The sequence below is a fragment of the Herpailurus yagouaroundi genome, unplaced genomic scaffold (genome assembly GCF_014898765.1).
Source record: "Herpailurus yagouaroundi ecotype Mexico unplaced genomic scaffold, PumYag 141, whole genome shotgun sequence".
NCBI classification, from domain to species: Eukaryota; Metazoa; Chordata; class Mammalia; order Carnivora; family Felidae; genus Herpailurus; species Herpailurus yagouaroundi.
The window spans coordinates 36,366,632-36,392,826 of NW_024412396.1; the positions used below are offsets into that span (position 1 = coordinate 36,366,632).

At 36.1% G+C, this 26,195-nt stretch overlaps 1 protein-coding gene across 6 annotated transcripts in view; it reads right to left on the bottom strand.

The window, feature by feature from the left end:
- CUNH14orf39 (chromosome unknown C14orf39 homolog) overlaps positions 1–22,025 on the bottom strand; it is a 52,621-nt gene extending 30,596 nt beyond the window's left edge. The window contains exons 1-9 of one of the 6 annotated variants that reach the window (XM_040477310.1): positions 21,861–22,025; positions 21,017–21,073; positions 20,866–20,922; positions 17,841–17,967; positions 13,187–13,276; positions 4,728–4,915; positions 4,600–4,642; positions 2,737–2,857; positions 1,721–1,812 (exon numbers count right to left, since the gene is read on the bottom strand). In XM_040477310.1, coding sequence (XP_040333244.1) covers positions 1,721–1,812; positions 2,737–2,857; positions 4,600–4,642; positions 4,728–4,915; positions 13,187–13,276; positions 17,841–17,967; positions 20,866–20,922; positions 21,017–21,065 — 767 coding nt within the window. In that variant the 5' untranslated portion in view covers positions 21,066–21,073; positions 21,861–22,025. Of the gene's footprint in view, positions 1–1,720; positions 1,813–2,736; positions 2,858–4,599; positions 4,643–4,727; positions 4,916–13,186; positions 13,277–17,840; positions 17,968–20,865; positions 20,923–21,016; positions 21,079–21,860 lie in introns of all 6 variants that reach the window. The other 5 variants (XM_040477313.1, XM_040477312.1, XM_040477309.1 and 2 more) reach the window with 5 other exon arrangements.
- Between the last annotated feature and the right edge of the window lie 4,170 nt (positions 22,026–26,195).

Consider the following 26,195-nt stretch of genomic DNA (forward strand, 5'->3'; position numbering starts at 1 on the left):
CATATTAAAAAAATAAAATATAATAATTTTAGGAGAATTTCTAAACATGTTAAAAAATTTCTAAACAAAACTTTATCCACAAATAACATGCTACAGATTTCAGAGTACTTCAAACTTTAAAAATAATTATTCAGAAACAATTCAGCTACATGAATCCAGAAACCACTAAAGCAATAACACAAATCATAAATGGGTCTTTTTAGTTTTTTACTTAAAATTTTACTTAAGTTTTTTACTCATTGAATTTTTCCTAAAGAAATAATTTTAATTAGTTTTAGTTAAATAATTTAAATGATGTTATTTATAATAACTATGAAATAGATATTGAGTAAAAATGACTAAACAGTTACATAAATTCCTCTCAATATAGAGGATTTTTACAGTACTAAAAAGTCATGAAGTGAAATTCTATACATGTACTTATTTCCTACTCAATTTCTTTGGAGAATTAAAGACAACATTATTATGTTTGTAAGAAGTGGGAGGGGGGAATCAAGAAAATTAATAGATCCAAAGAAGTGGGATCAGAGAAATTAACTTTGGAGAGGAAATGTGTTGAAACATCAGGACAAGAGTAATGGAGCCTACTAAGGAGATGAATTTAAAAAGAATAAAAAAGCATTCGGGCAAAAAGAGAAATTGTATAAATTTTATCAGACACAGCAACAGTAAAACATCTATTTTTCTGTCACACAGTAACAGGTAAAATCTAACTTTTTTTTTTAATGCCTCCATCACTGATGTCTGCTTTATCACCATAAGGATGAAAAGCAAGGAAACATATGATGCCACAGATTCAGTAGCATTTTGATTCATCTTCACTCTCTGTGGCAAAAGAACGGTCAAGCTGGTGACAGAGTGAAAAAAAGGTAAATACAGGGGTGCCTGGGTGGCTCAGTTGGTTGGGCATCCAGCTCTTGTTTTCAGCTCAGGTCATGATCTCATGGTTCTAGGGACAGAGTCCCATGTTGGGCTCTGCACTGATAACACACAGCCTGCTTGGGATTCTCTCTCTGTCCTCTTGCCGCCCCTCCCCCACTGGCTCACGCATGCTCAGTTCTCTCTCAGAATAATAAATTCTCTCTCAGAATAATAAATAAATAACCATTTTTTATGGTTAATAAATAAAAAGTTTTAAATGGTTGTTATGGGGGGGGAGAGGGAGGGAGAGAGAGAGAGAGCACACAAAAAGAGAGAGGCAGAGACTCAGAATCCAAAGCAGGCTCTAGGCTCTGAGTTGTCAGCACAGAGCCCCACATGGGGCTCGAACTCACACGAACTGGGAGATCATAACCTGAGCTAAAGTCAGACGCTTAACTGAATGAGCCACCAGGCTTCCCTGTAAATAAATAAACATTTTTTCAAAAGTTAAATATAATGCTGCTCCCACTATTATTCCTTTGTTTTACTCCTACTGGTGACCCATCATGGAAAACTGGATGAAAGGTAGCTTATAAAACAGCAAATGTGCTGCTGCTACCTTATTTCTCTCTATACATTATCCTTGGCCTTACTAAATAACAAGCATATTTTAATGTTAGTCTACAATATTTAAGGGTATAAATTAATATTTTTCATAATAAATAAGCAGAAAATAGCCTGCACAAAAATGTATATAGATACTGTGTGAATATTAGTGGCTTGGGATAGAATATGGAATCAAATGTTTAGATGCAGAATAACCATTCACATAAAATCCCATTTTAAGGATTACCTATACCTTTCTTTCAATTCCTTTCTCTTTTCCTTATTTTTATTTTTTTCTTCCAGAGTTTCTGCAAGATTCTTAGTTTCATGAAGTCTTGCAATCTGCTAAAAAGAAAAATGACAAAGCAGAACAAAGTAAGTACCAAGGAACACATGCTTTATCTTAATAAATATGATTTTTTCTATATAATTACAGGATTTATGTTTTTGTAGTATTAGCTATATTTAGTAAAAGTTGCTAAAACCAGGTGAAAATTAACAATAAATCATACTCCTTTAATTTTTCCTTACAATTTCATTAGCCAACCTAGATTCAATGAACTTCCATCTTCTTTTTTAAAGACTATGATCAGAAGCAAAGCAGACATCAATTCCCCGTAAATAGACCTAGTTATCATACATTTTAAAGGAAGTAGCATCTACTTTGTTCTTACTACTAAAATGACTTTACTGTTATTTGGAACCTAATACCTATGAATGGTAAATGTATCTTCTTTAACACAATTTTCAAAAAATTCAGAAAATTAGCTATTCTATTTTTTTCTCAGAATCTGGAAGTAACTTTGATGGTTCTCAGTCGATGAAAGCCATTTCAATAGATGACATTAAAAATGTATTCAAGAAATTATGCACCATCAATCTTTAAGTCTAAACTAGTTCTAGCCTAGCTCTATAAAGATTATAGTCACAAATTTTCAAGATTAAGTTCTTAAAACCATTTATTGTCTTGTTTTCTTTGCTGACAACACTGTTGTAGTGAGTGCCTTTAAATTCCTGTTATTAAGCTACATCTTGCTCTTTACTCATCTTTTTTCAGCTGCCAAAGAAAATTAAACCATTCCCTAAAACTTAAAATTAAATATACTTACTACCTAAAACATATTTTTGGATCCAAAGATAATCTGAGGCAAATAAATTATCATAAGCCATTCTCCATATTTAGGTTTTTTGGAAATAGCTCTTCTAAGACTAAATATACCATTATACATATACCTTAAATATATTAGAAATATATTACAAAATATATACCTGGTTTAAATAATTAATTTCTATTTCCACTTCATCTACTTCTTTCTTCAATTCAGATGAACTTTTGGAAAAACTTCTGGCATGTTTAAGAATATTTTGTGTTTTACATCTCACATTAACCCTTTTATATTAAGGAACGATGTTATGCAAGTAAAATTGACATTTATAACATATGTACCATATCAGAAATAGTTAACATTATGTCACATTATTTATAAAATGTTCCATATAAGCAGTAAGCAATATTAATAACAGTGCCTGAAAACAGGTAATGCTAACATGAACATTTGGCAAACTGACAAAGATAACTTGTTGCTTACCTATATTATATAATGAACTTAAAAACATTTCACCTAAAATATGTTAGAATTTTTTTTCACTTAAATATTTCACATGGGGTTTTTTTGCTTTTGTTTTTTTACCTAAGTTTATCAAGTTATTTGGTATAACTAAAAATATGTAATCAATTCAGGTCCAAATTTAACTTCTTTTGTTTCCATTATTTATTTGTTCCAAAATCAATATTTAAAAATCTACCCAATCAATTTCCCTTTTCTTGTTCTGTAAGGTTCATCAGTGCAGCCTGCAGGACTCAGAAAACAGCAAGATCTTCCATCTGGACTTTCTGCTTGAACTGAAGTTACACCAATTTCAAGTAGAGAATTTCTCAGCTGTTAACAGACATCCTGCACAGTTATTAATCACTACAACTTCCTAAGTTACTCTATAATCCATTTAGGGGAATTTAAAAATAAAATAGTGATAGTGAACAAGAACTCCAGAGAAAATCTATTTAAGATGGAATATCTCCTGCTCTGCCCTAAAATATATAATTTATATGCTGGAACATAAAATTTCACATGAATATTATTTATGCTATATTGTTATAAAAAGTATCAATTAAATTTTAAATATAGACATTTAAATCCTAATCTTAAATTCTCCCTACCTTCATCACCTGTTCTTGTTTCTCATATAATCTTGTAACTCATCCCTTCCTACATCCAACCCCCTAATCCCCGCTATACCTCATGCATCAATGAACCTCTGCCTCTGCCAATTGAGAAGTTACAACACAGGCAGCAAATGAACAACTATGCTGTTTACAGTTGTTTATAAGCTAAAACCTAAACATGAAGACAGCAAGCAGCAAAGGAGTTAAAAGATGATTTAGGATGAAGCAGAATGAAGCAAGGTAGAATGCAGGGATAAAGAAGACTTAGTACAAACAGTGGAGTTATAATCTAATAGGAAAGCATATGAAGGATTGCAGAGGTTGGAAGAGGATTAAAGTTCTAAGTTCATCATCAGGGAAGATCACCTTGACAAACAGATGAGACTTAGACCAATTAAGAATTACTTAATCATCTAATACAATGCCACTGTATTAGAATTATTTGTTTACATGTCTGTCTCCCTTACTAAACTGTGAGCTCCCTGCAAGAAAGCTCTGTATCTTCTTGAGGATTGCCTGGCACAAGGTAGTCCCCAATGAATTTCTATAGATGAGTAAATAATTGTGATTACCACCTTCCATTCTAACAAGTAATAACCAATTGATTTAATTGGAATTCTTTCTTTGGTAAGACAGAGCAAGAAGACTTCTTCATTGGTTTGGTTGCTAAGATACACCACTTAAAGCAGTCATCACTTTATTCTCATTAAAACTGCTTGCTTCTGATCACATGTATATAAATATGAAAACTAACCCCAGCTGACCTGTAAAGTAACTTCTCTATTTTTTTAATTAAACAAGCAAAAAACTCCAAATCCATGTGATACTTACCAAGGAATCACAATGACAAAATACAGAAAAAAACACTTATCTACAAAAATTCTAGGTAGAAGTACTTTTGTGGATACATATGTAATGTCCATTTAGTAAGTGATGGAAAAGGAGCAGGTACTGAAAAACAAAATCATATTTTAGTCTAATTCATTATTCATTACAAAGATACAATTATTAAACAATATATAAAAAATGTTAATACCTAGAAGTTCCATAAAGATAGCTTCATTCATTTTTAGTTGTTCAGTACATGCCAACACTCTATTTTGAATTTCTTCATGTTCTTTTTTCTTCTCATAATATACATGTGAAAGAGGTGTTTCTGAGTATTTTAGTTGATATTGCTTCAAAACATCTTTATACTGACATACATAATCATGATACATTTTTCTGTTAAAATTTTAAAAAATGATGTCAATATAAAAACAGTATATCTAGAAACTTTCTAAGTATCACTTGTTAAAGTCTACTAAACTAAGTGTAAATGGCAAGTCAAATACCTACTTATCCGTTTCCCTCAATACTGTCTGCCCTTCAAACTTTCCTTAACTCCATCACACTTTTCAAGTCTTTACTTTCCCACTGCCTGAGTTATTCATTCCTTAATCCTCTTCGATTTAACTTTTACTCTCACCATTCCAAAGAAACTACCCTTCACGAGGTCACCAATGATCTAACTGTCCAACTCAGTGATCTCTTTTTTTTCTCATCCTAAGACAGTGCAGAACTTTTTTTTTTTTTTTTAGTTTTTATTTAAATTCTAGTTAGTTAACATACAGTCTAATATTAGTTTCAGGTGTACAATTTAGTGATTCAACACTTACATACAACACCTGGTGCTCATCACAAGTGCACTCCTTAATCTCCATCACCTATTTAACCCATCCCCCACCCACCTCTCCTCTGGTAAACATTAGTTTGTTCTCTACAGTTAAGAGTCTGTTTCTTATTTGCCTCTGTTTTCTCCCTATGGTCATTTGTTTTGTTTCTTAAATTCCACATAGGGGTGAAATCATATGGCATTTGCTTTTCTCTGACTTACTTTGCTTAGCATGATACTCTCTAGTTTCATCCATGTCAATGCAAATGGCAAGATTTCATTCATTTTTATGCCTAATGTTCCACTGTGTGTGTGTGTGTATACCACATCTTCTTTATCCATTCATCAGTCAGTGAACACTTGGGCTGTTTCCATAATTTGGCTATTGTAGGTAATGTTTGCTATAAACATTGGGGTGCATGTATCCCTTCAAATTAGTGTTTTTGTATTCTCTTGGTAAATACCTAGTAGTACAACTGCTGGCTCATAAGACAGTTCTATTTTTAACTTTATGAGGAACCTCCATACCGTTTTCCAGAGTAGCTGCACCAGTTTGCATTTCCACCAACCAGTGCAGGAGCGTTTCCCTTTCTCCACATCCTTGCCAATACCTGTTGTTTCTTGTGTTGTTGGTATTTGGGATTTCATCAAAAGATATTTGAGACTTCATCAAAGTTAAAATTTTTTTTTAATGTTTATTTATTCTTGAGACAGAGACAGAGCGTGAACAGGGGAGGGGCAGAGAGAGAGGGAAACACAGAATCTGAAACAGGCTCCAGGCTCTGAGCTGTCAGCACAGAGCCCGACATGGGGCTCAAACCCACTTACTGTGAGATCATGACCTGAGACGAAGTCGGACACCCAACCGACTGAGTCACCCAGATGCCCCAAGACTTCATCAAAATTAAAACCTTCTTCAGTGAAGGAAACAATCAATAAAACTAAAAGGCAATTTATAGAATGGCAGAAGATATTTACAAATGACATATCTGATAAAGGGTTAGTATCTAAAATATATAAAGAACTTATAAAACTGAACACCCCAAAATGAATGATCCAATTAAAAATTGGCAGAAGACATGAATAAACATTTTTCCAAAGAAGATAAACAGATGGCCAACAGACACAGGAAAAAGTGCTCAACAACACTCATCATCAGGGAAATGCAAATCAAAACTACAATGAGAACCTGGTTCTTCTGATGACTTCCTGATCTCTATCCTCCCTGAGTTTTCAGTTGTTATTGTCCCCAGTCCATCTACCTCTAAAACTATGTGTTCTAAATCCTCAACTCTCTAATCTAACACTATAAAGGAAGTCATGTTTTATGTGTTAGAACTCTAGGTTCACAATCATTCTTATATACTCCATATCTGTTTTATGAAGGAAATTTCAGCACTGTTTGGAGGATCTCCTCCAGTCTAAATCACGTAGAGGTGGATCGGTCATCTATGTAGACACAAGTCTTAAGTGGGACAGTTAATTCTTGCAAAAGGATATTAACTCTTCCTTCTCATTTGACTTTTGCTTGATCTACAATAGAGGTCAGTTACTATGACCTATGGGCCAAATCTAACCTGTCACTTGTTTTTGTATGGCCTGTGAGCTAAGAATAACTTCTGAATTTTAAAATTACTGAAAAACAAAATAACAGTATTTCATGACACATTAAAATTATATGAAATTCAAGCTGTAATGTCCATAAATAACGTTTTATTAGAACACAGCCATTCATTTTGTATTGTCTAAAGTTGTTCTTGCATCACAACAGTAAGGTTGAGTATCAACAGAGACTTAGTATAACCCACAAAGCCTAAAATATTTACTATCTGGCTCTTTATAAAAAAAAAAAGTTTGCTGGGGCGCCTGGGTGGCTCAGTCAGTTGAGCGTCCGACTTCAGCTCAGGTCACGATCTCGCGGTCCGTGAGTTGGAGCCCTGCATTGGGCTCTGGGCTGATGGCTCGGAACCTGGAGCCTGCTTCCGATTCTGTGTCTCCCTCTCTCTCTGACCCTTCCCTGTTCATGCTCTGTCTCTCTCTGTCTCAAAAATAAACTTAAAAAAAAAAATTTAAAAAAAAGTTTGCTAATCCTAATCTACAACAATGAAAATGTTCAATCCAGGTTTATCATAGGAAATATATTCTTTAGATTTTCATTCTTAAGTTTCAAGAAAGAACATGCATTGAAAATTTTCTAAAAATATATAGTCCTTATGTTCCTCAAAATTTTGTAAATTTTCTAAATCAAAACATTCTATATGGGGGAAATTTATTTAAAGATATTATGATTATCTCATCTTAACAGATGAGAAAAGAACAGTATTCGTAAATGCTTGTATACTGAGAAAAAAAAGTAAGGATAACAGCATTGTACTGATCAGCAGATCTGAATCTCCTCATGTTTTAATTTTTTAATATACTAAATAAACTCTGGGGGCACCTGGGTAGCTCAGTCGGTTAAGCATCTGACTTTGGCTCAGGTCATGATCTCACAGTTTGTGAGTTTGAGCACCATGTCAGGCTCTCTGCTGTCAGCATGGAGCCCACTTCAGATCCTCTTTCCCCCTCTCTTTCTACCCCTCCCCCACTTGTTCTCTATCAAAATAAATTAAATTTAAAAAAAAAAATATATATATATACATACACTAAACTCTGTCCCCTTTAGCAAGATAAAGCAGTTGAGCCCCAAAACTCCTATTCCTCTAAATGCCTATTTACTAATTAATCCCTCACTTCTTTTTTAAAAAAATTTGTTTTTGAGAGACAGAGATAGAGTGCGAGTGGAGGAGGGGCAGAGAGAGAGGAGACACAGAATCCGAAGCAGGCTCCAGGCTCTGAGCTGTCAACACAGAGCCCAATGCGGGGCTCGAACTCACAAACTGCAAGATCATGACCTGAGCTGAAGGTCACCTAGGCTGAGCCACCTAGGCACCCCTAATCCCTCACTTCTTGGGAAAATGGCCCAGGGAAGAGGGAAATACCTATAGAAAACTGAATTGGAGTGGCCAGTTTCAGATGAAATTAGCATTCCACATTTACCCTATTCATGTTGTATATTCATGCCCACTGTTCTTATATACTCCATACAGGGACTTTAGCAGAGACCAGCATAGCAAAATCATGATTCAAGAAGAGCCCTGACTATCTCATCTGCTGACAATACTAGTCTTAATGAATGTCTAGAATGGAAGATTAGGAGAAACAAGAAGCTGGTTCCTCTATTTCCTTCAGCATCCATGATACCAACAAATGGAGTCATTTCCTTTTATAAGCATCTGGTATTGAGTCATCAATTCAATCAACCTGTGTGGTTGGTTTAAGAAAGAAATACTTGTTTCCACTATTAAAGTGACTACTCTGGCTACCTAAGAGAAGTCATCCACAACAAACACTATCAGCTAGGTACACTTTTGAACTGCTTTGTTCTAGCCTCTCAAAGAAGCATTTTAAATAATGTTTTATAGCCATGACTTGCATTGAGAGGTGTTCTAAGAAGTAATATATATTTTGTTTATTTTGGGGAGGTCACTGAAGATACTACCACACTATATAATTATCCTTTAATGAGAACTCAGGCGAGAAATTTCTCTCAAATCTCATTACCAGGAAAAACTTCTGCTTATCCTTAACAATTGAACTGTTTTTTAAATGAATACTCTGGGGGCGCCTGGGTGGCGCAGTTGGTTAAGCGTCTGACTTCAGCCAGGTCACGATCTCGCGGTCCGGGAGTTCGAGCCCCGCATCAGGCTCTGGGCTGATGGCTCAGAGCCTGGAGCCTGTTTCCGATTCTGTGTCTCCCTCTCTCTCTGCCCTTCGCCCGTTCATGCTCTGTCTCTCTCTGTCCCAAAAATAAATAAACGTTGAAAAAAAAATTAAAAAAAAAAATAAATGAATACTCTGAATCCCAAAATGATCACATTTCCACAATGCCTGACTACTAGGAATTCCAGAACCTAATCTGTATCTATATTTAACAAATGTACAAGGCCATGTAATATGAATTTCTATTCTAATCAAATGCTTCATCTTCTTACATTATCCTTATATTCCTATAGCCTTAATTTTTATATTTAGTTTTCTTTTAACACTATGGCATTATACAAATTATCTCAAATCCTTTTTAGATTGAAGCAGGGTCTAAAAATGACAAAGTAACAGTCTCTTTCACTAATTTCACCCTTTACCTATTCCTTGGATGACTGTATACTCTAGCTTTCTTTCCTTTTTGCTCTATTCATTTCCATGGACAATCTTACCTATTTCCATGATTTCAAATGCCAACAAAGTCCAAATCTATTACTTTAGTTGTTATCTTAAGACCTATCTTTGAATATAAAGGGTATTGCAGTCTATATTTAGTATGTTTTTAATTAAAATATAAAAATTGGAGTGATGTCAGCAAGAGGACAGAATAAAACATCCCTCATGTGTATTGCCCCCTCAAAAATAATAATTACCATATATCCATGGACAAAAGTGCATTTGTGAGAGCTTTGTGATCCAGGTAGGAGACTGTGGAACCCTGGTGTAGTCCAAGACTAAGAAGAGCTATTTTGAGAAGGCAGGCTCACATCCTGGTGGTGAACTCACTCTGGTCCTGACTACAGACCCAGAAATAGTTCTGTACTCCTGAGACCTCAGCTACAGCCCATTTGGCCTTGGGTCTGTTACCAGCACTATACACCAAAGGACTCAAGAGTCATGCCCTGTGTCAGGAAATAAGCATACATCCCCTGGTCCCAGCTGTGGACCCTGCAGTGGCCCATGAACCAGCTCTAGTCCCTATAGTCGCAGTCTGGGAGCCCCTGGAGGCAAGCTTGCCACACTCATTTAGACTATAGATTCTGGAAGGGCCCCATTAACTGGGCTCGAGCCCATCCCAGCCACAGTCATCAAAGAGTCCTGCTGGCACAGGGATCCAGCAGGAGACACTCCTGTCTGTGCCCCTAAAGATCCTGATACTTGATGGGCCTTATGCTTGGTTCCAACCCCCTCACAGCTACAGTTTATCAGCAGTACTAAGGGTCTAGTGCCCAGGGGGAGACACTCCTGTCTGCACCCAAGGAGATCCTCAAGAGCCATATACTTAGTTCTAGGTCTCTCACAGCCAAAGGCCACCAGCAGACCTGCTAGCCCTGGAGCCCCCCAAACAGGTACTCCTATATGTATCCCTAGAAATTCTAAAAGGGCCCTATACTTGGCTCCAGCCCCTCCTGCTACAGTCAGGGAGTGGTCCAGCTCACCCACGGACCTGGTGGAAGACAAGCCCTTCTGTCCCTTCATAGCCAGGACTACAGACCTCAATCTTGATTGTGGAAACTGAAACCTCACTAAGGCTCAGTTCCAGTCCCTTCTGGCTACTAAAGTTTAGGGCCAGTCATGACTACCCACAGATCTATCCAGTGACTAGCCAGGAGGCCTCCCAGGGACCTATTGGGAGTCATACCAGTCCACACACTTGGTAATAGAAAACAGAAATACCATATGATCCAGTAATTCCACTACTGGGTATTTAGCCCCCAAAAACAAAAATACTAATTCAAAATTATATATGAACCCCTATGTTTATAGCTGAATTATTTACAATAACCAAATATGCAAGCAACCCAAGTGTCCATCTACAGATGAATGGATAAAGAAGTAATATATACGTATGTATGTGTGTGTGTGTGTGTGTGTGTGTGCACGTGCGTGTGCGCACGTGTGTGTATATACATATATATATATATATATATATATATATATATATATATATACATTCAATGGAAAAAATTCAGCCCTGGAGCCCCATGTTGAGCAGAGAGTTTAAAAATAAAAATTAAAAATCCCAACCCTTTAAAAAATTTTTTTAAATGTGGTATATATATATGCAATGGAATTTTTTATTCAGTCATAATAAATAACTGCTGCCATTTATGACACCGTGGAAGGACCTTGAGAGTATTATGCCGAGTGATTAAGAGAAAAACAAATATGATATGATCTTAATTATATGAAAAATCTAAAAAAAGCCAGATCATCAAAACAGAATAGAATGATGGCTGCCAGGGGCCAGGAGATGTTGCCCAAAGGATACAAACTTCCAGTTGTAAGGTAAATAAGTTCTGGGGATTTAACACACAGCATGGTAAATATAACAATACTGTATTATATCCTTAAAAACTGCTAAGAGAGTAAATCTTAAATGTTCTTACTACAAAAAACCCCAGTAGTTATATGAGGTGACAGATGTGCTACCTACCTAGCCTTACTGTGGCAGACACTTTAAAATACATACATGTATCAAGCCATCATGTTTGTACACCTCAAACTTAAACAATGTTATATGTCAATTATATATCAATAAATCCAGAAGAAAAGTAAAAAAAACAACAAAATAAAGTATAAAAGAGGACATAAAATATAAAATGAAAATATTTATGAAATATTTCAATATTTATGAAAAAAATATTTCTGACAATATTTCAATTTTTTTAATTAAGTGAAATTAGGGTGCCTGGATGGCTCAGAGTATCTGACTTCAGCTTAGGTCATGATCTCATGATTCCTGAGTTCAAGCCCCACATCAGGGTCACTGCTGTCAGGGCAGAGCCTGCTTTGGATACTCTGTTCCCTCTCTTTGCCCCTCCCCCACTCATGCTCTGTCTCAAAAATAAACATTTTATAAAAATTAAGTGACACACTGTAGGTTAGCCAATTTGACAATAAATTATATTTAAAAAATAAAAATAAATAAGTAAATAAATAAATAAATAAATAACTAGCACTGGATTAAAAATCAAGGAAGGTTACATGAAGAAGTGGAATTGTGAAGGCCAAAATATTCCATCAATTTGAATATTTTAAACTTGGTCTTTGATGAAGAATTAGATTGATGGAGGGCAGGGGGGAGGGGAAAATAGGTAACCGGCATTGAGGAAGGCACTTGGGATGAGTACTGGGTGTTGTATATAAATGATGAATCATGGGAATCTACTCCCAAAGCCAAGAGCAATCTGTATATTATGTATGTTAGCTAACTTGACAAAAAATTATATTTAAAAAAAATTGACCTTTGAAAAAAAATTAAGTGAAATTATAATGCTATATAATATATTCAAAGTCTTTCAACTTGTTTTATTATATTCACTAATTACATTTAGTACTCAAGACCAGGTTATTTTATACATAATAAAATAAACCCATACAAATATTGGGGTTTCTCCATCAGAATATAATACCCCACTACATTAGCTTTCTGGAAAAGAGAAGTCTCATATCAAATCCCCTTCAAGGTATGCAGGTGCCCCCTGTGCCTATTCAGTAGTTCCCTACTGAAGACTGGAGTGCTTAGCCTGCCACTGAAGACTAATCTGCAGCTCCCACTGCTCAGGCCACTGAATGGATAGGGACAACCACTGAGTGGTCTTAAGCTGCTCTTTTACAGAGGCAAACAAAATGGAAATAAGGTTGATGGAAAACAGTTTCTAAAAAATAAAAATAAAATCCCCTTCAAAAGTCAATACTCCAAAATTTTCATAAGTTAATTCTATAGCTAACTAGTCCCCCAGATGTTTACCTGTAACAATTCAGTTATAAAAACCATTAATTGAAGCACTCTGCTATAACAATTGCTACTGACAAATTGTTTCTACCTAAGGATTCAGTAGAGCTTTATAACCAATAGGTAGACCTCCAATGGTACCAAAAGAGTACAAAGCACTGGATTTACTTAAAAAAAACAAAAACAAAAAAAAAAACCTCTCAACGTACAAAGTTTCTGCATTTTTCAAGTAACGTCTTTGCTACAAATATCCTATTAATAAATTATAGAATTGATAAGCTTAAATTAATATATGTACTTGTCTTTTTCACTAGTTTCTTGATAAACAGTAAATTGGTCCTGCATATAGTCTTCATGTTTATGAAAAACATCACATGTTGGCTTCCAGCTATAGAAAAAAAAATTGTAATTAGCATCTCAGAATGACAAATTGTAAGAGATAATAAAAATGAATTTAACCATTTAAAAGTAATGAATATCTTCCTGGAGAAAACAAGTTTATAACAAGAAAATATTCCCACCTCTCATCACCACCACTACCACCACTCAGACAATCATACATACACTCAAATATCAACATTGATCAATTTTTATGTAAAACCCATTGTGGAACCATGACTAAGGTAGAAGCAAATGTTACGTGGTTGGACTGTGTATTGCTATGGCATTTCTAGAATATACTCTGCAACACTCCAACATCAGGCTTTCCTTCTATTTCTCATATCTTGGCTAAGAAATTCTTTGGGAATAAGGATTCAAAGAATTATAAGGGCTAAAGAGAGGCTTTTTCTCCCTTGAAACTTAGAAACTCAGATTGTTATACCCTCCTGAACTAGAAAGAAAGAAACTAGGCCAAAATGAATTATAAAATCAGATAGTAAGAATAAAATGAATAGCTATCTTACACATTTTTTGTTTTAAGACTTGAAAAGTGTTATCAATGTGACAAATCTAAAATTTGCATATACCATGACAGCTTCCATTCTAAGTGTTGTTCAACTATTTCCTCCAGCTCTTTTTTCTAATCTTTTAATATTTTTTCAGAGTCAAAAAGTTCACACTGGAAGCACAGAGAAGTATATAAGGAAATAGCTATCATCCATATTCTCAAATACAGAATAATATCTACTACTACTGTTTTAATAAACTATTTCCAGATTTTGTAAGTACATAATTTAACATCTTTGAGATTATATTCATATATATGGGTATCCTCCTTTATCACCTTTTAAATTATACACATTTTCCTTGTCACTTAGAATTCATTGTAAAGGTTTTAATAAATACATCATATTCCATAACTTTATCTAGCCATTCTCATATTGTTGGCCATTTTTGCTTAATCTAAGTTTTTCCATTGTAAATAGAATTTTTACTTAAATATTTGTCTGAATTTCTAACAATTTCCTTAGAAAACATTCCCAAAAATGGAATTATAAGGTCAAAGGTTATACATACACATATTCTGAGTGTTTTAAAAATTCTGTAAGAAATACATGTTCACTGAAAAGATATTCTCTGTAAGCATGTACATATTGATGTACATATTCCCAGTTTATTTCTAATTATATATATATATATATATATATACAATTACTAAGCTGGGTTCATACTATGAATGTTGTTTTATTGTTTCATTCAGTTTGCAATATACATCTTTTCGTGTCAATAGAAAGTTAACCTCTTTCCATGTCAATAAATATACATTCATAATTTTATTGGCTGCCTACTGTTCATATGCACATACCAAAATCCATTTAACCCATCACCTAATGTTGCACACTAGAGTTGCTTCCAATGTTTTCCTATCATTAAAAAAGGTTGAAATAAAACACCTTGTTATACATTACATCTTTGAGAGAATGCCTAATTATTTCCTTACGAAAAATTCTCAGAAATGGACACTTTTAATCAAAAGTCGTGTTTATTTATTTTTTAATTTTTTAAGCTTATTTATTTATTTTGAGAGAGTTGAGGAGGGACATAGACAGAGGGGGTGAGACTGAATCCCAATCAGGCTCTGCACGGTCAATGCAGAGCCTGATGCAGGGCTTAAACTCACAAATCAAGAGAACATGACCTGAACCGAAGTTGGACACTTAACCCACTGAGCCACCCAGGTACAACAAAAGTCATGTTTATTTTTAAAGCTTTTTAAAAAAATACTGACATATCAATCAAAAGGTTTATACCAGCATACATTACTATAGTGTACAAGGTAAGTGATTTTCTTATTCCCTGGCCAACACAGGATATTATCTTTCTTTAAATTTCTGTAAAACTTAAAGGCAAAAAGTAGCATTTTATTATTGCTTGAATTTGGATGTCTTAGATTACTAGTAAGATTGGGCATTTATTCACATGTTTCTTAAACATACATTTCTTCATTTTGGTATTTACCTATTCCTATTTATTTTCTTTGCCCATTTTTCTAACAGGGCTTTTGCTTATTAGTTTCCACAAGTACTTTACATTTTTAAAAATAACCATTACTTGACACTTTTCCAACCTTATTCTTTTGCCTTTTATACCATTTGGGGGCATTTTTCATTTTAATTTGTGTGTAGTCACATTTATCCATTGTCTCCTCTGTAGTTTCTACTTTTGGTGACACACTTAGAAAGGTCTTCTACTCTCAAAGATTATACAGTCACTTACATTTCTTCTAGTACTTTCATGAATTCATATCCACATTTCAATCTCTTAACCAGTATGGTGAAATCATGAATTAGAGGTATATCATGATATTAAGATCTCTACTAACTGTCCTTGGAACCCAGCGAGAGATTAAGCTTGTCTGAAGTATAGTACATCTTGTACTGGTTCTACAACTGGTTCTTAGAACAGCAGATTCTAACGGGAAACTACTTTTCCAGCACCCACTGCATCTAGTTGAAGGAAACCACTGGTAAAACTTCCTACAATAAAACTTAAATCAAAAGAAAAGAAAAAGTTCAATAATATATGTTTTTTTGTTGTTGATCAGATTGCCAAAAAATTTAAACAAAAATTTAAGCATAATTTCGGTGGTGGCAAGGGTATGAGGAAGCAAGAACTCTCATACACTGTTGGTGGAAGTATGAATTCATATAATCTTTTTGGAGAGCAGTTCAGCATTATCTATCAAACAGTTAAATGTGCACACTCTTTGATCTAACAACTGCATGCATGTCTAGAAGCTCATTCTATAGCAACAGGTCCATTAATATGGAAGGATACCAGTACATGTTGCTCATATTAGGGAAAAACTGGAAACCTAAATGTCTATTAATAGGGGAATGGTTAAATGATATAAGATACATCAATACTATAAAATCCTATGGAGCTGTTAAAGAATTAAATCTATACATAATCATTACATGTATAGCACAATTTACATAACATACTGTTAAATTTAAAAACTGTAAGTACAGTATGATCCCATATTATAAAAAGAAAAAGTAGACATACATATATATATATGTCTATGTAATAATGATATTGAATTTTTATTGAAAAATGCCTGAAAAGATTCTCAGAATGATTAAAAATGATTTCCTTTAAGGAAGAGGACAGGGTTGAGGTGGGAACTGCAGACAGAGTAACTTTTTATTCCACACATTTGTATACTTTTTGAATTTCTATACTAGGTATGTGCTACTTTTATAAAGGGGGAAAAATAAAAAAGATTTATTAAAATTCTGAATAACGGGTGGCTCAGTTGATTAAGCACCTGACTCCTTATTTCAGCCAGGTCATGATCTCATGATCATAGAATCAAGCCCCACATTGGGCTCTGCATTGGGTGTGGAGCCTGCTTACAATTCTCTCTGTCCTTCTCCCTCTGCCCCTCCCCTGCCCTCAAAAGAAATAATAAAATAAAATATTTAAAAATTTTATCAATAACTATATTTTTAAACAAATAGGATTCTGAAATATAGTAGTTTATACAAAGACAATGGTCTATATTAAGTACAGAAAATTGACACATTTTATTTATTTATAAAAAATTTTTTAACGTTTATTTATTTTTTTTTTCAACGTTTATTTATTTTTGGGGGGACAGAGAGAGACAGAGCATGAACGGGGGAGGGGCAGAGAGAGAGGGAGACACAGAATCGGAAACAGGCTCCAGGCTCTGAGCCATCAGCCCAGAGCCTGATGCAGGGCTCGAACTCACGGACCGCGAGATCATGACCTGGCTGAAGTCGGACGCTCAACCGACTGTGCCACCCAGGCGCCCCTAACGTTTATTTATTATTGAGAGACTGAGAGAGACACAGCATAAGCATGGGAGGGACAGAGAGAGGAGGAAACACTGAATCTGAAGCAGGCTCCAGGCTCTGAGCCGTCAGCAGAGAGCCCAACACGGGGCCTGAATTCATGAACTGCGAGATCATAACTTGAGCTGAAGTCGGATGCTTAACCGACTGAGCCACCCAGACACCCTGACACATTTTATTTTTGTAATATATAATAAAGTTCTATTAGTAAGCCTTTGCTTCAAAATGTTTATGTCTTATAGTAAATTTAACCATTAGGATCCAGAACCTGAAGCCATGTTGAAAGAATTCTTAACATAGTAAGTACTTTCACTTTGAAAATCAACTTATTTTAGGCTAGATTCTCCTACATAAAAATAAATCTTAAAAATTCAAATACGGAAATTGTTTCAACTTTATCCAATAGGAATTTTATATACTGAGCCTATATTATTCAAAATTCTGCAAACTATTTGGATCTGAATTAGATCTTACAGTGCTTCTATTTTTCTTTTGATCCTCCTATGAGCCCTTTTTACAGAAGCATGTAGCAAAGCAATTTAAGACCTGATTCATTATTTTGCTAATACAAAATACTACTTTAAAGCAACAGTGTCTCCAAGTATAAAAACTATAAATTATAAATAACAGAAACCTTAAATAAAGAATCCAGTGACAATTACTCAAAGTTCATTTCTTTCAAATACTCACTTACTACAGTTGTCTTTGATCTCCTCACTATGTTTACAGTAATGACCAATTTCCTCATCTGTCGAATTTATAGTTTCATGTATCTTACAAATAGCTGCCTTGTTTTCTTTAATATCTTCAAAGCATTCTGAAAAGGAGAAATGTTTATTTTCTTAAGGTAGAAGTCATAAATTCAAAATTAACAAACACAGAGGAAAAAGGGGTATGGCAACTTAGCTAAAAGGAGAGGAGTTAGAGAATGGAGAAGAGAGGTTTGAGATGGGAAGGGCACTATACTAAAAAGCACAGAACCAGAACCAGGCTTGCTCATAGATCCAGAAGCAAAGGATTTGTGTTTGGACTGAAGAGAAGTACACTTGAAACTAATATGACACTGTATGTTAACTAACTGGAATTTAAATTAAAACTTTAAATTAAAACAAAAAGACCCTGTTCCTCATCTTTAACATAAGAAGGCTAGATCAAGTGATACCTAGAATCAGTGGCGTCTTATGATTATATGCGTTCATGTAAACATTTAGTCATATGTGATACTAACTTGTTTCGGTTTGGACAAATGTAAAATTTCCCTTCACTGATTCCGTGTCAATTAATTATTAAATACACCTTCAACTCACTTCTTTGTTACTAGTGAAAAAATACAAGATAAAAATAGAATTTCTTAAACATTAAAATAAATTATTAGCACTCATACTCCGTATTCTTTTTTGTCACAGAAAGGTAACCAAATTCTACCTTTTCAGAAATCAAGAAATTAATGGTTCTTTTTTCTATAATAGCTTTTATGTTGGATCTTAAAATACTGTATGTATGTAATTTGCTTTGCCATTTCACTCATAATATCATTTTTCAGAATTATTCCTGAAAATGTGGCATGCATCAATCCTGACCCCTGACTTCTGGTCATGTCTAAAAAGATTTTTAAAAATTCACTCTTGGGGCGCCTGGGTGGCGCAGTCGGTTAAGCGTCCGACTTCAGCCAGGTCACGATCTCGCGGTCCGTGAGTTCGAGCCCCGCGTCGGGCTCTGGGCTGATGGCTCAGGAGCCTGGAGCCTGTTTCCGATTCTGTGTCTCCCTCTCTCTCTGCCCCTCCCCCGTTCATGCTCTGTCTCTCTCTATCCCAAAAATAAATAAACGTTGAAAAAAAAAATTTAAAAAAAAATTCACTCAAATGATCCAAAATATATAAAGAACTTAGAACACTCAACACCCAAAAAACAAATAATCCAGTTAAAAAATGGACAGAAGACATGAAGAGACATTTTTCCAAAGAAGACATACAGATGGCTAATAGACACATGAAAAGATGCTCAACATCACTCATCATCAGGGAAATACAAATCAAAACTACAATAAGCTATCATCTCACACCTGTCAGAATGGCTGAAATTAACAACACAGGAAACAACAGATGTTGGCAAAGAGGTGGAAAAAGGGGAACCCTTCTGCACTGTTGGTGGGAATGCAAACTGGTACAGCCACTCTGGAAAACAGTATGGAGGTTCCTCAAAAAGTTAAAAATGGAACTACCCTACAATCCAGCAATTGCACTACTAGGTATTTACCCAAAGGATTCAAAAATATTGATTCAAAGGGGCTCATGCACATCGATGTTTATAGTAGCACTATCAACAATAGTCAAATTCTGGAAAGACCCCAAATGTCCAACAACTGATGAATGGATAAAGAATATGTGGCATATATATATATAACGGAATATTCATCCACAAAAAAGAACGAAATCTTGCCATTTGCAATGACATGGATGGAGCTAGACAGTATTATGCTGAACAAAATAAGTGAGTCAGAGAAAGACAAATACCATGGGATTTCACTCATACGTGGAATTTAAGACACAAAACGAACACAGGGAAAATAGAGTGGGGGGAAAAACCTTAAGACGGATTCTTAACTATAGAGAATAAACTGAGGGTGGCTGGAGGGGAGGAGGCAGGGGGATGGGTTAAATGAGTGATGGGTATTAAGGACTGCACTTGTGATGAGCACTGGGTGTTGTACCTAAGTGATGAATCACTAAATCCTACACCTAAAACTAATACTACACTGTATGTTAACTAACTGGAATTTAAATAAAAACCTGAGGGGTACCTGAGTGGCTCAGTACGTTATGCGTCCAACTCTGGACTTCTGCTCAGCTCATGAGCCCAAGGTGGGGAGGAAGCCTGGCATCAGGCTCCCCATGCTTAAAATTCTCTCTCTCCCTCTGCTGCTCTCCCCCACTTGCACTCACACTCTCTCTCTCAAATAAAATAGATTAAAAATAAATACAAACTTGAAACTACAAAAAAGAACATAAATTTAAAAATAAAACCAAAAATTTTTCAATAAAATGTTTGAAGTAACTGGTGTTGTCTGAGAAAAAAAAAACATATATTTTTTTTAACGTTTATTTATTTTTGGGACAGAGAGAGACAGAGCATGAACGGGGGAGGGGCAGAGAGAGAGGGAGACACAGAATCGGAAGCAGGCTCCAGGCTCTGAGCCATCAGCCCAGGGCCCGACGTGGGGCTCGAACTCCTGGACCGCGAGTTGGTGACCTGGCTGAAGTCGGACGCTTAACCGACTGCGCCACCCAGGTGCCCCCCCCCCAAAAACATATTTTTAACTGCACTGAATTAAGGGGTTATTTCTTAATTTTTATTTTTGAGAGAGAAAGAGTGTTGAGTGGGGGAGGGACAGAGAGAGAGGGAGACACAGAATTCTCCAGGCTCTGAGCTGTCAGCACAGAGGCCCAAGCAGGGCTCACACTCATGAAGTGCAAGATCATGACCTGGGCCAAAGGGGTTATTTCTGCTTAAAGCAAAATTCTTCAACACAGAATAATTAAATGCTGAATACAGAAATTTATTATTGAGAATCTGTAGTTCAGGCAAATAGCATTAGTCACTAGATAGAACCGGCACAAAAGTTATAATGCCAACTGTAAGTTGGCAACTGCATTATTATCTTATATGCCATAAAAAATTTAAAAACTAAATACCTTTATCATGCCAAATGACTTACTGTTAATCCGTTGAATCATATCTTCTTTAGTACTTATATCTTGCTCATACTGGAAAACTAAAATAAATAATTTTGTGACTTCACTTCGTTGTTAAATGTTAAATAATAATACAAATAGTTACCCATTTCTTTATTTTCATTTTATACCTACCAAATTCTAGCAAAAGCCTGTCCAAACTGACAAATAGGCTGTCATTCATCTTGGATGCTACACTAAAAAACACAAAAATATTTATAAGAAGGAATTTCTGAAGTCATATGCAAAACAGCATATATTCATTCGGTAGCAAACTTTCTAATCAGACATTATTACAGAAAAATATGGGGTGGGGGGCAAGCACTGGGAAGGGGAGGAACACCTTCAGTCCAGTACTGGGCACTTAATACTTGCTCAATGTCGCTGCACGACTGAAATACCTGGGGGGCGGAGAGAGCCTTCATAATTGTTTATATGTGGTACTGCAATAAGTCATTGAATCTTCTGGAGTCCACAGACACCAAGACTTCCCAAAACGATACGCCTTTGAAAATAACTAGTATCTGAATATGTCCTTTCTTGGCGTGTGTACTACTATGCGTAGCAAGAGTCCTAAACAAAGTCCTTTACCAACAGCAAGGTAAAACCCAGAAAGAGTGCAATTTTACCCTTAGGAATTTACCACCAGGACTCCAAAAAGCGGGTTTTCACAGGACTGCCAATTCGCATTACAAAATACGCCTGAGGCGGGGCGTCGCTTCGCTCCTAACTCGCAGATTCAAGGAGCCACTCTTCCCGCGCGTTTTGAAGCGGGAGGTTGGCTCGGGACCAACACCCTTACAGCCATCGAGCCTCCCCTCACCCGGGGCCACCCCCAACCCCCGACCCACGCGCCATCAAACCCCCACGCGACCTCTGGTCGAACTCTGGGGACAGGGCCCGCCAGCCCCCCAAATCCCTCAGAGCCGCTCGCCCAGGGAATAACCGCCACATACAGACAGTTCCCTTTCCCGCCCACCTCAAGTTTCCCTCCGGGAACCGAACATCCACGCCCTTCCTTCTCCGGGTCCCACACTTTATTTTGGGTCCGGAGCGCGGGGTACTTGACGCGTACCCGGACACTGAAAAGCCGACGGCAGTCCCGCCTCGGCCCCACCCAGCCCCGCGAGACCCCGCGAAGCCGAGAACGGGAGCCGCAGATCGCGCTGAAGAGCGAGATTAAACTCCCCGCGAGACCAGTGCTGCGGCCATCACCCCTTCCCCTGGGGCGAGGAGAGAACCCAAAACCCTAAACCCCCAAGAGTGGTGCTGGAGTTACAAGAGAAGCCCTGAAACAACAGGGAACACGTCAGGAAGACTATTCATTCCTCTTGTAACCTAGCAGTTTAAAAAAGTATTTTGCAGAACAGCAGGAACATCGATATTATCGTAACGTGAAAGTAAAAACCGCTAGAATCAATCATCAAAATATATTTTTGCATTCAGCGTTTTCAAAACTTCTTTAAAAGCAAGTATAAGAGTTCGAATGCATTTTCATTCAACAAACATTTTGAATGACTCATTTGTTTAGTTTCAAATAAAATGAACATTAACGTTTTTTGTCCAAATGCTGTGTTTAGGTAATTTATGCTCTTAGACTTTGTCAGCATATCCAAAGTGAAAAAGAGAGTGGAGTAAAACTAATTTAAGCGAATAAGCCCCCAAACTGCTTTAATTATTGGTATATTTCTGGTAAAGATATTTTTAATACCCAATGTTCTAAATAATTGTCTCAATTTACCAAAGCCTAAATTCACAGATTATTAAAATGAAAGAGAAATTTTCAGAGCTTTTTTTCGCTTAAGTGCCTCAGATTATATGCGCATAACTGATTTTATTATACTGTGATGTAATGTTACTCATTAGTATTAATGATAGTAACCCATCAAAACTAATGTAAGTCTGATGATGTAAGAGATTTAGCAACTTTATTCTTATACTTGCTTATGATATATTTATTTGCTACCTTTTTAGGAAGGCATAAGAGCATAAATAGGAAGGCTACAGTTATTTAGTCTTGCTTGCTATGATGGTCAAGAAAATTTGATAGGTCAGAAAAGTTGATTGAATTCAACTTAACAGTAGATTTTCTTATGAAAATTTGTGGAAACCTAGAAATACCACCTTACTGACACCTGAAAATCAATTTATTTGCATTTAAATTCACATCTATATATATCCTAATTACTCTCACGAAAATACAACTGAGTTCTACTAAAATCACTACCACAGATCCCATTCCAAAAAATCCCTTCTGGACAGCAATAAAGATGAAGAAGTTCCAGTTACTGGAGACTTTTAAATAACAAATTTTATTCTTCCTTCTATATCCCCCCAATGAAATACTGAACACCATTTGAAAAATTACAGACAGTTGACTCAGGTAAACATTTATCCTAACAAATCATTTTCTGGGAAAGTACTCCTGTAAAAATCTCTCCCCACCTATTATTAGTGTCTTCCCCTTGGCTCCAAACATGCAAATCAGAATCTGAGGAAATTCTGTATTTAAACTTGGTCCCCATTCTAATTGTACTGTATTCCTTTCCTTCCTTTTACTGCTAAATCTATCCAATAGAAAGCGTGTCTCCTATTTACTATTGCTTTCCACTCCTTTCCCTATTGAGTTTTTAAACTCAACAGATATCCCCATCACATTTAACTGCTTCTCAGATAATCAATAAAATGTTTTTATTCCAAATCTAATGGTCTTTTCTCAGTCTTTCCCCTCCACCTATTTTTTGAACTCTTTTATATTTAGTCCTATTAAAATTCTCTGCAACCCCAAATTCCAAGACACTACTCTCTTATAGTTCTCTACCTCTCCTTTTCTTTAACTCTACCCTTCTCTATATTCTTTTCTTTGGATCATTCATGCTAATGTCTTTAGTTATCATTTCTATGCTTAAAACTCCCAAACCTATATTTCCAGTCCTATCCTATTATCTGAGAGTTATATAAATATTTATATTTACATGCTTTTCCATCAGTCTTGGTTCAATCTGATCCAAATCCAGTCATCTCTTCCTTTCCCTCTAATATCCCTGTCTCAGTAGCACAGTAAGTCTCCCCAAAATCAAGACATGGAAAGTTGGTATGTTATACCAACTCATTACTCCCTTCATCTCTTATATTCACAGTCTTTGATGTATCCCTCATATATATCCAATCAACTCTATCAATGATTTTTTAATATGAAATTTATTGTCAAATTGGTTTCCATATAACACCCAGTGCTCATTCCAACAGGTGCCCTCCTCAGTGCCCATCACCCACCCTCCCTTCCCTCCTACCCCCCATCAACCCTCAGTTTATTCTCAGTTTTTAAGAGTCTCTTATGGTTTGGCTCTCTCCCTCTCTAACTTTTTTTTTTCCTTCCCCTCCCCCATGGTCTTCTGTTAAGTTTCTCATGATCCACTTAAGAGTGAAAACATATGGTATCTGTCTTTCTCTGTATGACTTATTTCACTTAGCATAACACTCTCCAGTTCCAGCCACATTGCTACAAATGGCCATATTTCATTCTTTCTCATTGCCAAGTAGTATTCCATTGTGTATATAAATCACAATTTCTTTATTCATCAGTTGATGGACATTTAGGCTCTTTCCATAATTTGGCTATTGTTGAAAGTGCTGCTATAAACATTGGGGTACAAGTGCCCCCTACACATCAGCACTCCTGTATAAATGATTTTTGTAGGCAGGTAGATATGGACTCAACTTCTGGTTCAATCATACTACTGGCAGGTTTCTAACCCAACATTAGTTTCCTCACATGTAGAGTGAAAATCAATAACTTCAACATCTTGGGGTGCATCATTGGCTCAGTCAGTACAGCATGCATCTCTTAATCTCGGAGTCATAAATTTGAGCCCCATGTTGAGTGTAGAGATTATTTTTTTAAGAACTCCAACACCTTGGCTTCTAAGATATAGTATTTACCTGATTTTTCTACTATTTCTAATAATTGATCTCTTCTTCCAGACTCATCCTCTTCTACTTAATCATTAAATGTTATAAATTCCTTGGGTTCACCATGGGGGAGGGGAAGGAAAAAAAAAAGAGGTTAGAGTGGGAGAGAGCCAAAGCATAAGAGACTCTTAAAAACTGAGAACAAACTGAGGGTTGATGGGGGGTGGGAGGGAGGGGAGGGTGGGTGATGGGTATTGAGGAGGGCACCTTTTGGGATGAGCACTGGGTGTTGTATGGAAACCAATTTGACAATAAATTTCATATATTAATAAATAAATAAATAAATAAATAAAATAAATTCCTTGGGTTCAATCCTAGGCCTGCTCATTCTGTACTCTATATTTTAGTAATTCATCCCTGTACACAGCTTCCACCACAACCACTATAGAGATGAATCACAAATGTATATCTCTAGCCCAGACCTCTAGTATCAATCCACATCCTTAGTGGCAAACAACTGAAGGTGATCCTGGCTGATTTAAGTAAAAACAGAATTTGGTCAAATTATAGTGCCTATCACAAAATCCCCAGAATAGGGGATTTAGACTCAGAGGCAACCTAGCAAGGATCAATGCCCAAACCCATCCCATGTAACTGCAGGCAAAGAAAACACAACCACAAACAAGCACTAAGGACAGCAGTTCACACCACTACCACCAGCACAAGATGCTTCTATTACCTCTACTACCACAACTACCCTACAAACTTGATCTTATTTCAACTGCCACCACTGCCAGAGGGAATTCTTCCTAGGGCACACTTCTTTGTGTCACTTAACTCCCAATTCAAAATTTGGGGTGGGTACATTTGACTTGGAGAAGCCTAGGCCACATGTTCCATCTCTTGTTTCCATCAGACTGAAGGTAAAAATTCACCAAACAAAAGTGGATTTAAATTCTGGGAAGTAAAAAAAAAAAAAACAAAAAAACCAGAAACTTTCTGTGATACCTATCCTCTGAGTTCCAGATGCAAGTATCTTAATTGCCTACTTTATAAATCCAAACAACTCATGTTTTTCCCTCCACAAATGCTGGGCCTTTTTCATTATCTCTTCATAAATGTGACCAGCATCAATTTGTACATGCCATGAATCTAGGCATAATCCTTGACAGTCTTCCTCTCATATCATCCCCCATATCTAATCTATCACAAGCCCTACCAATTTTACCTCTTAAATATCTTTCGAATCCATACATTTCTCTCCATCTCAATTGCCACCATTTTAGTCCAGGTTACCATCAATCTCTCACCTGGATTATTATAATAGCTTCTGGACTAGTTTTGCTGCATATCTACCCTGGCCCTCTAGCCCATTCTTCATCTATCCTTTGACGGAGTGATT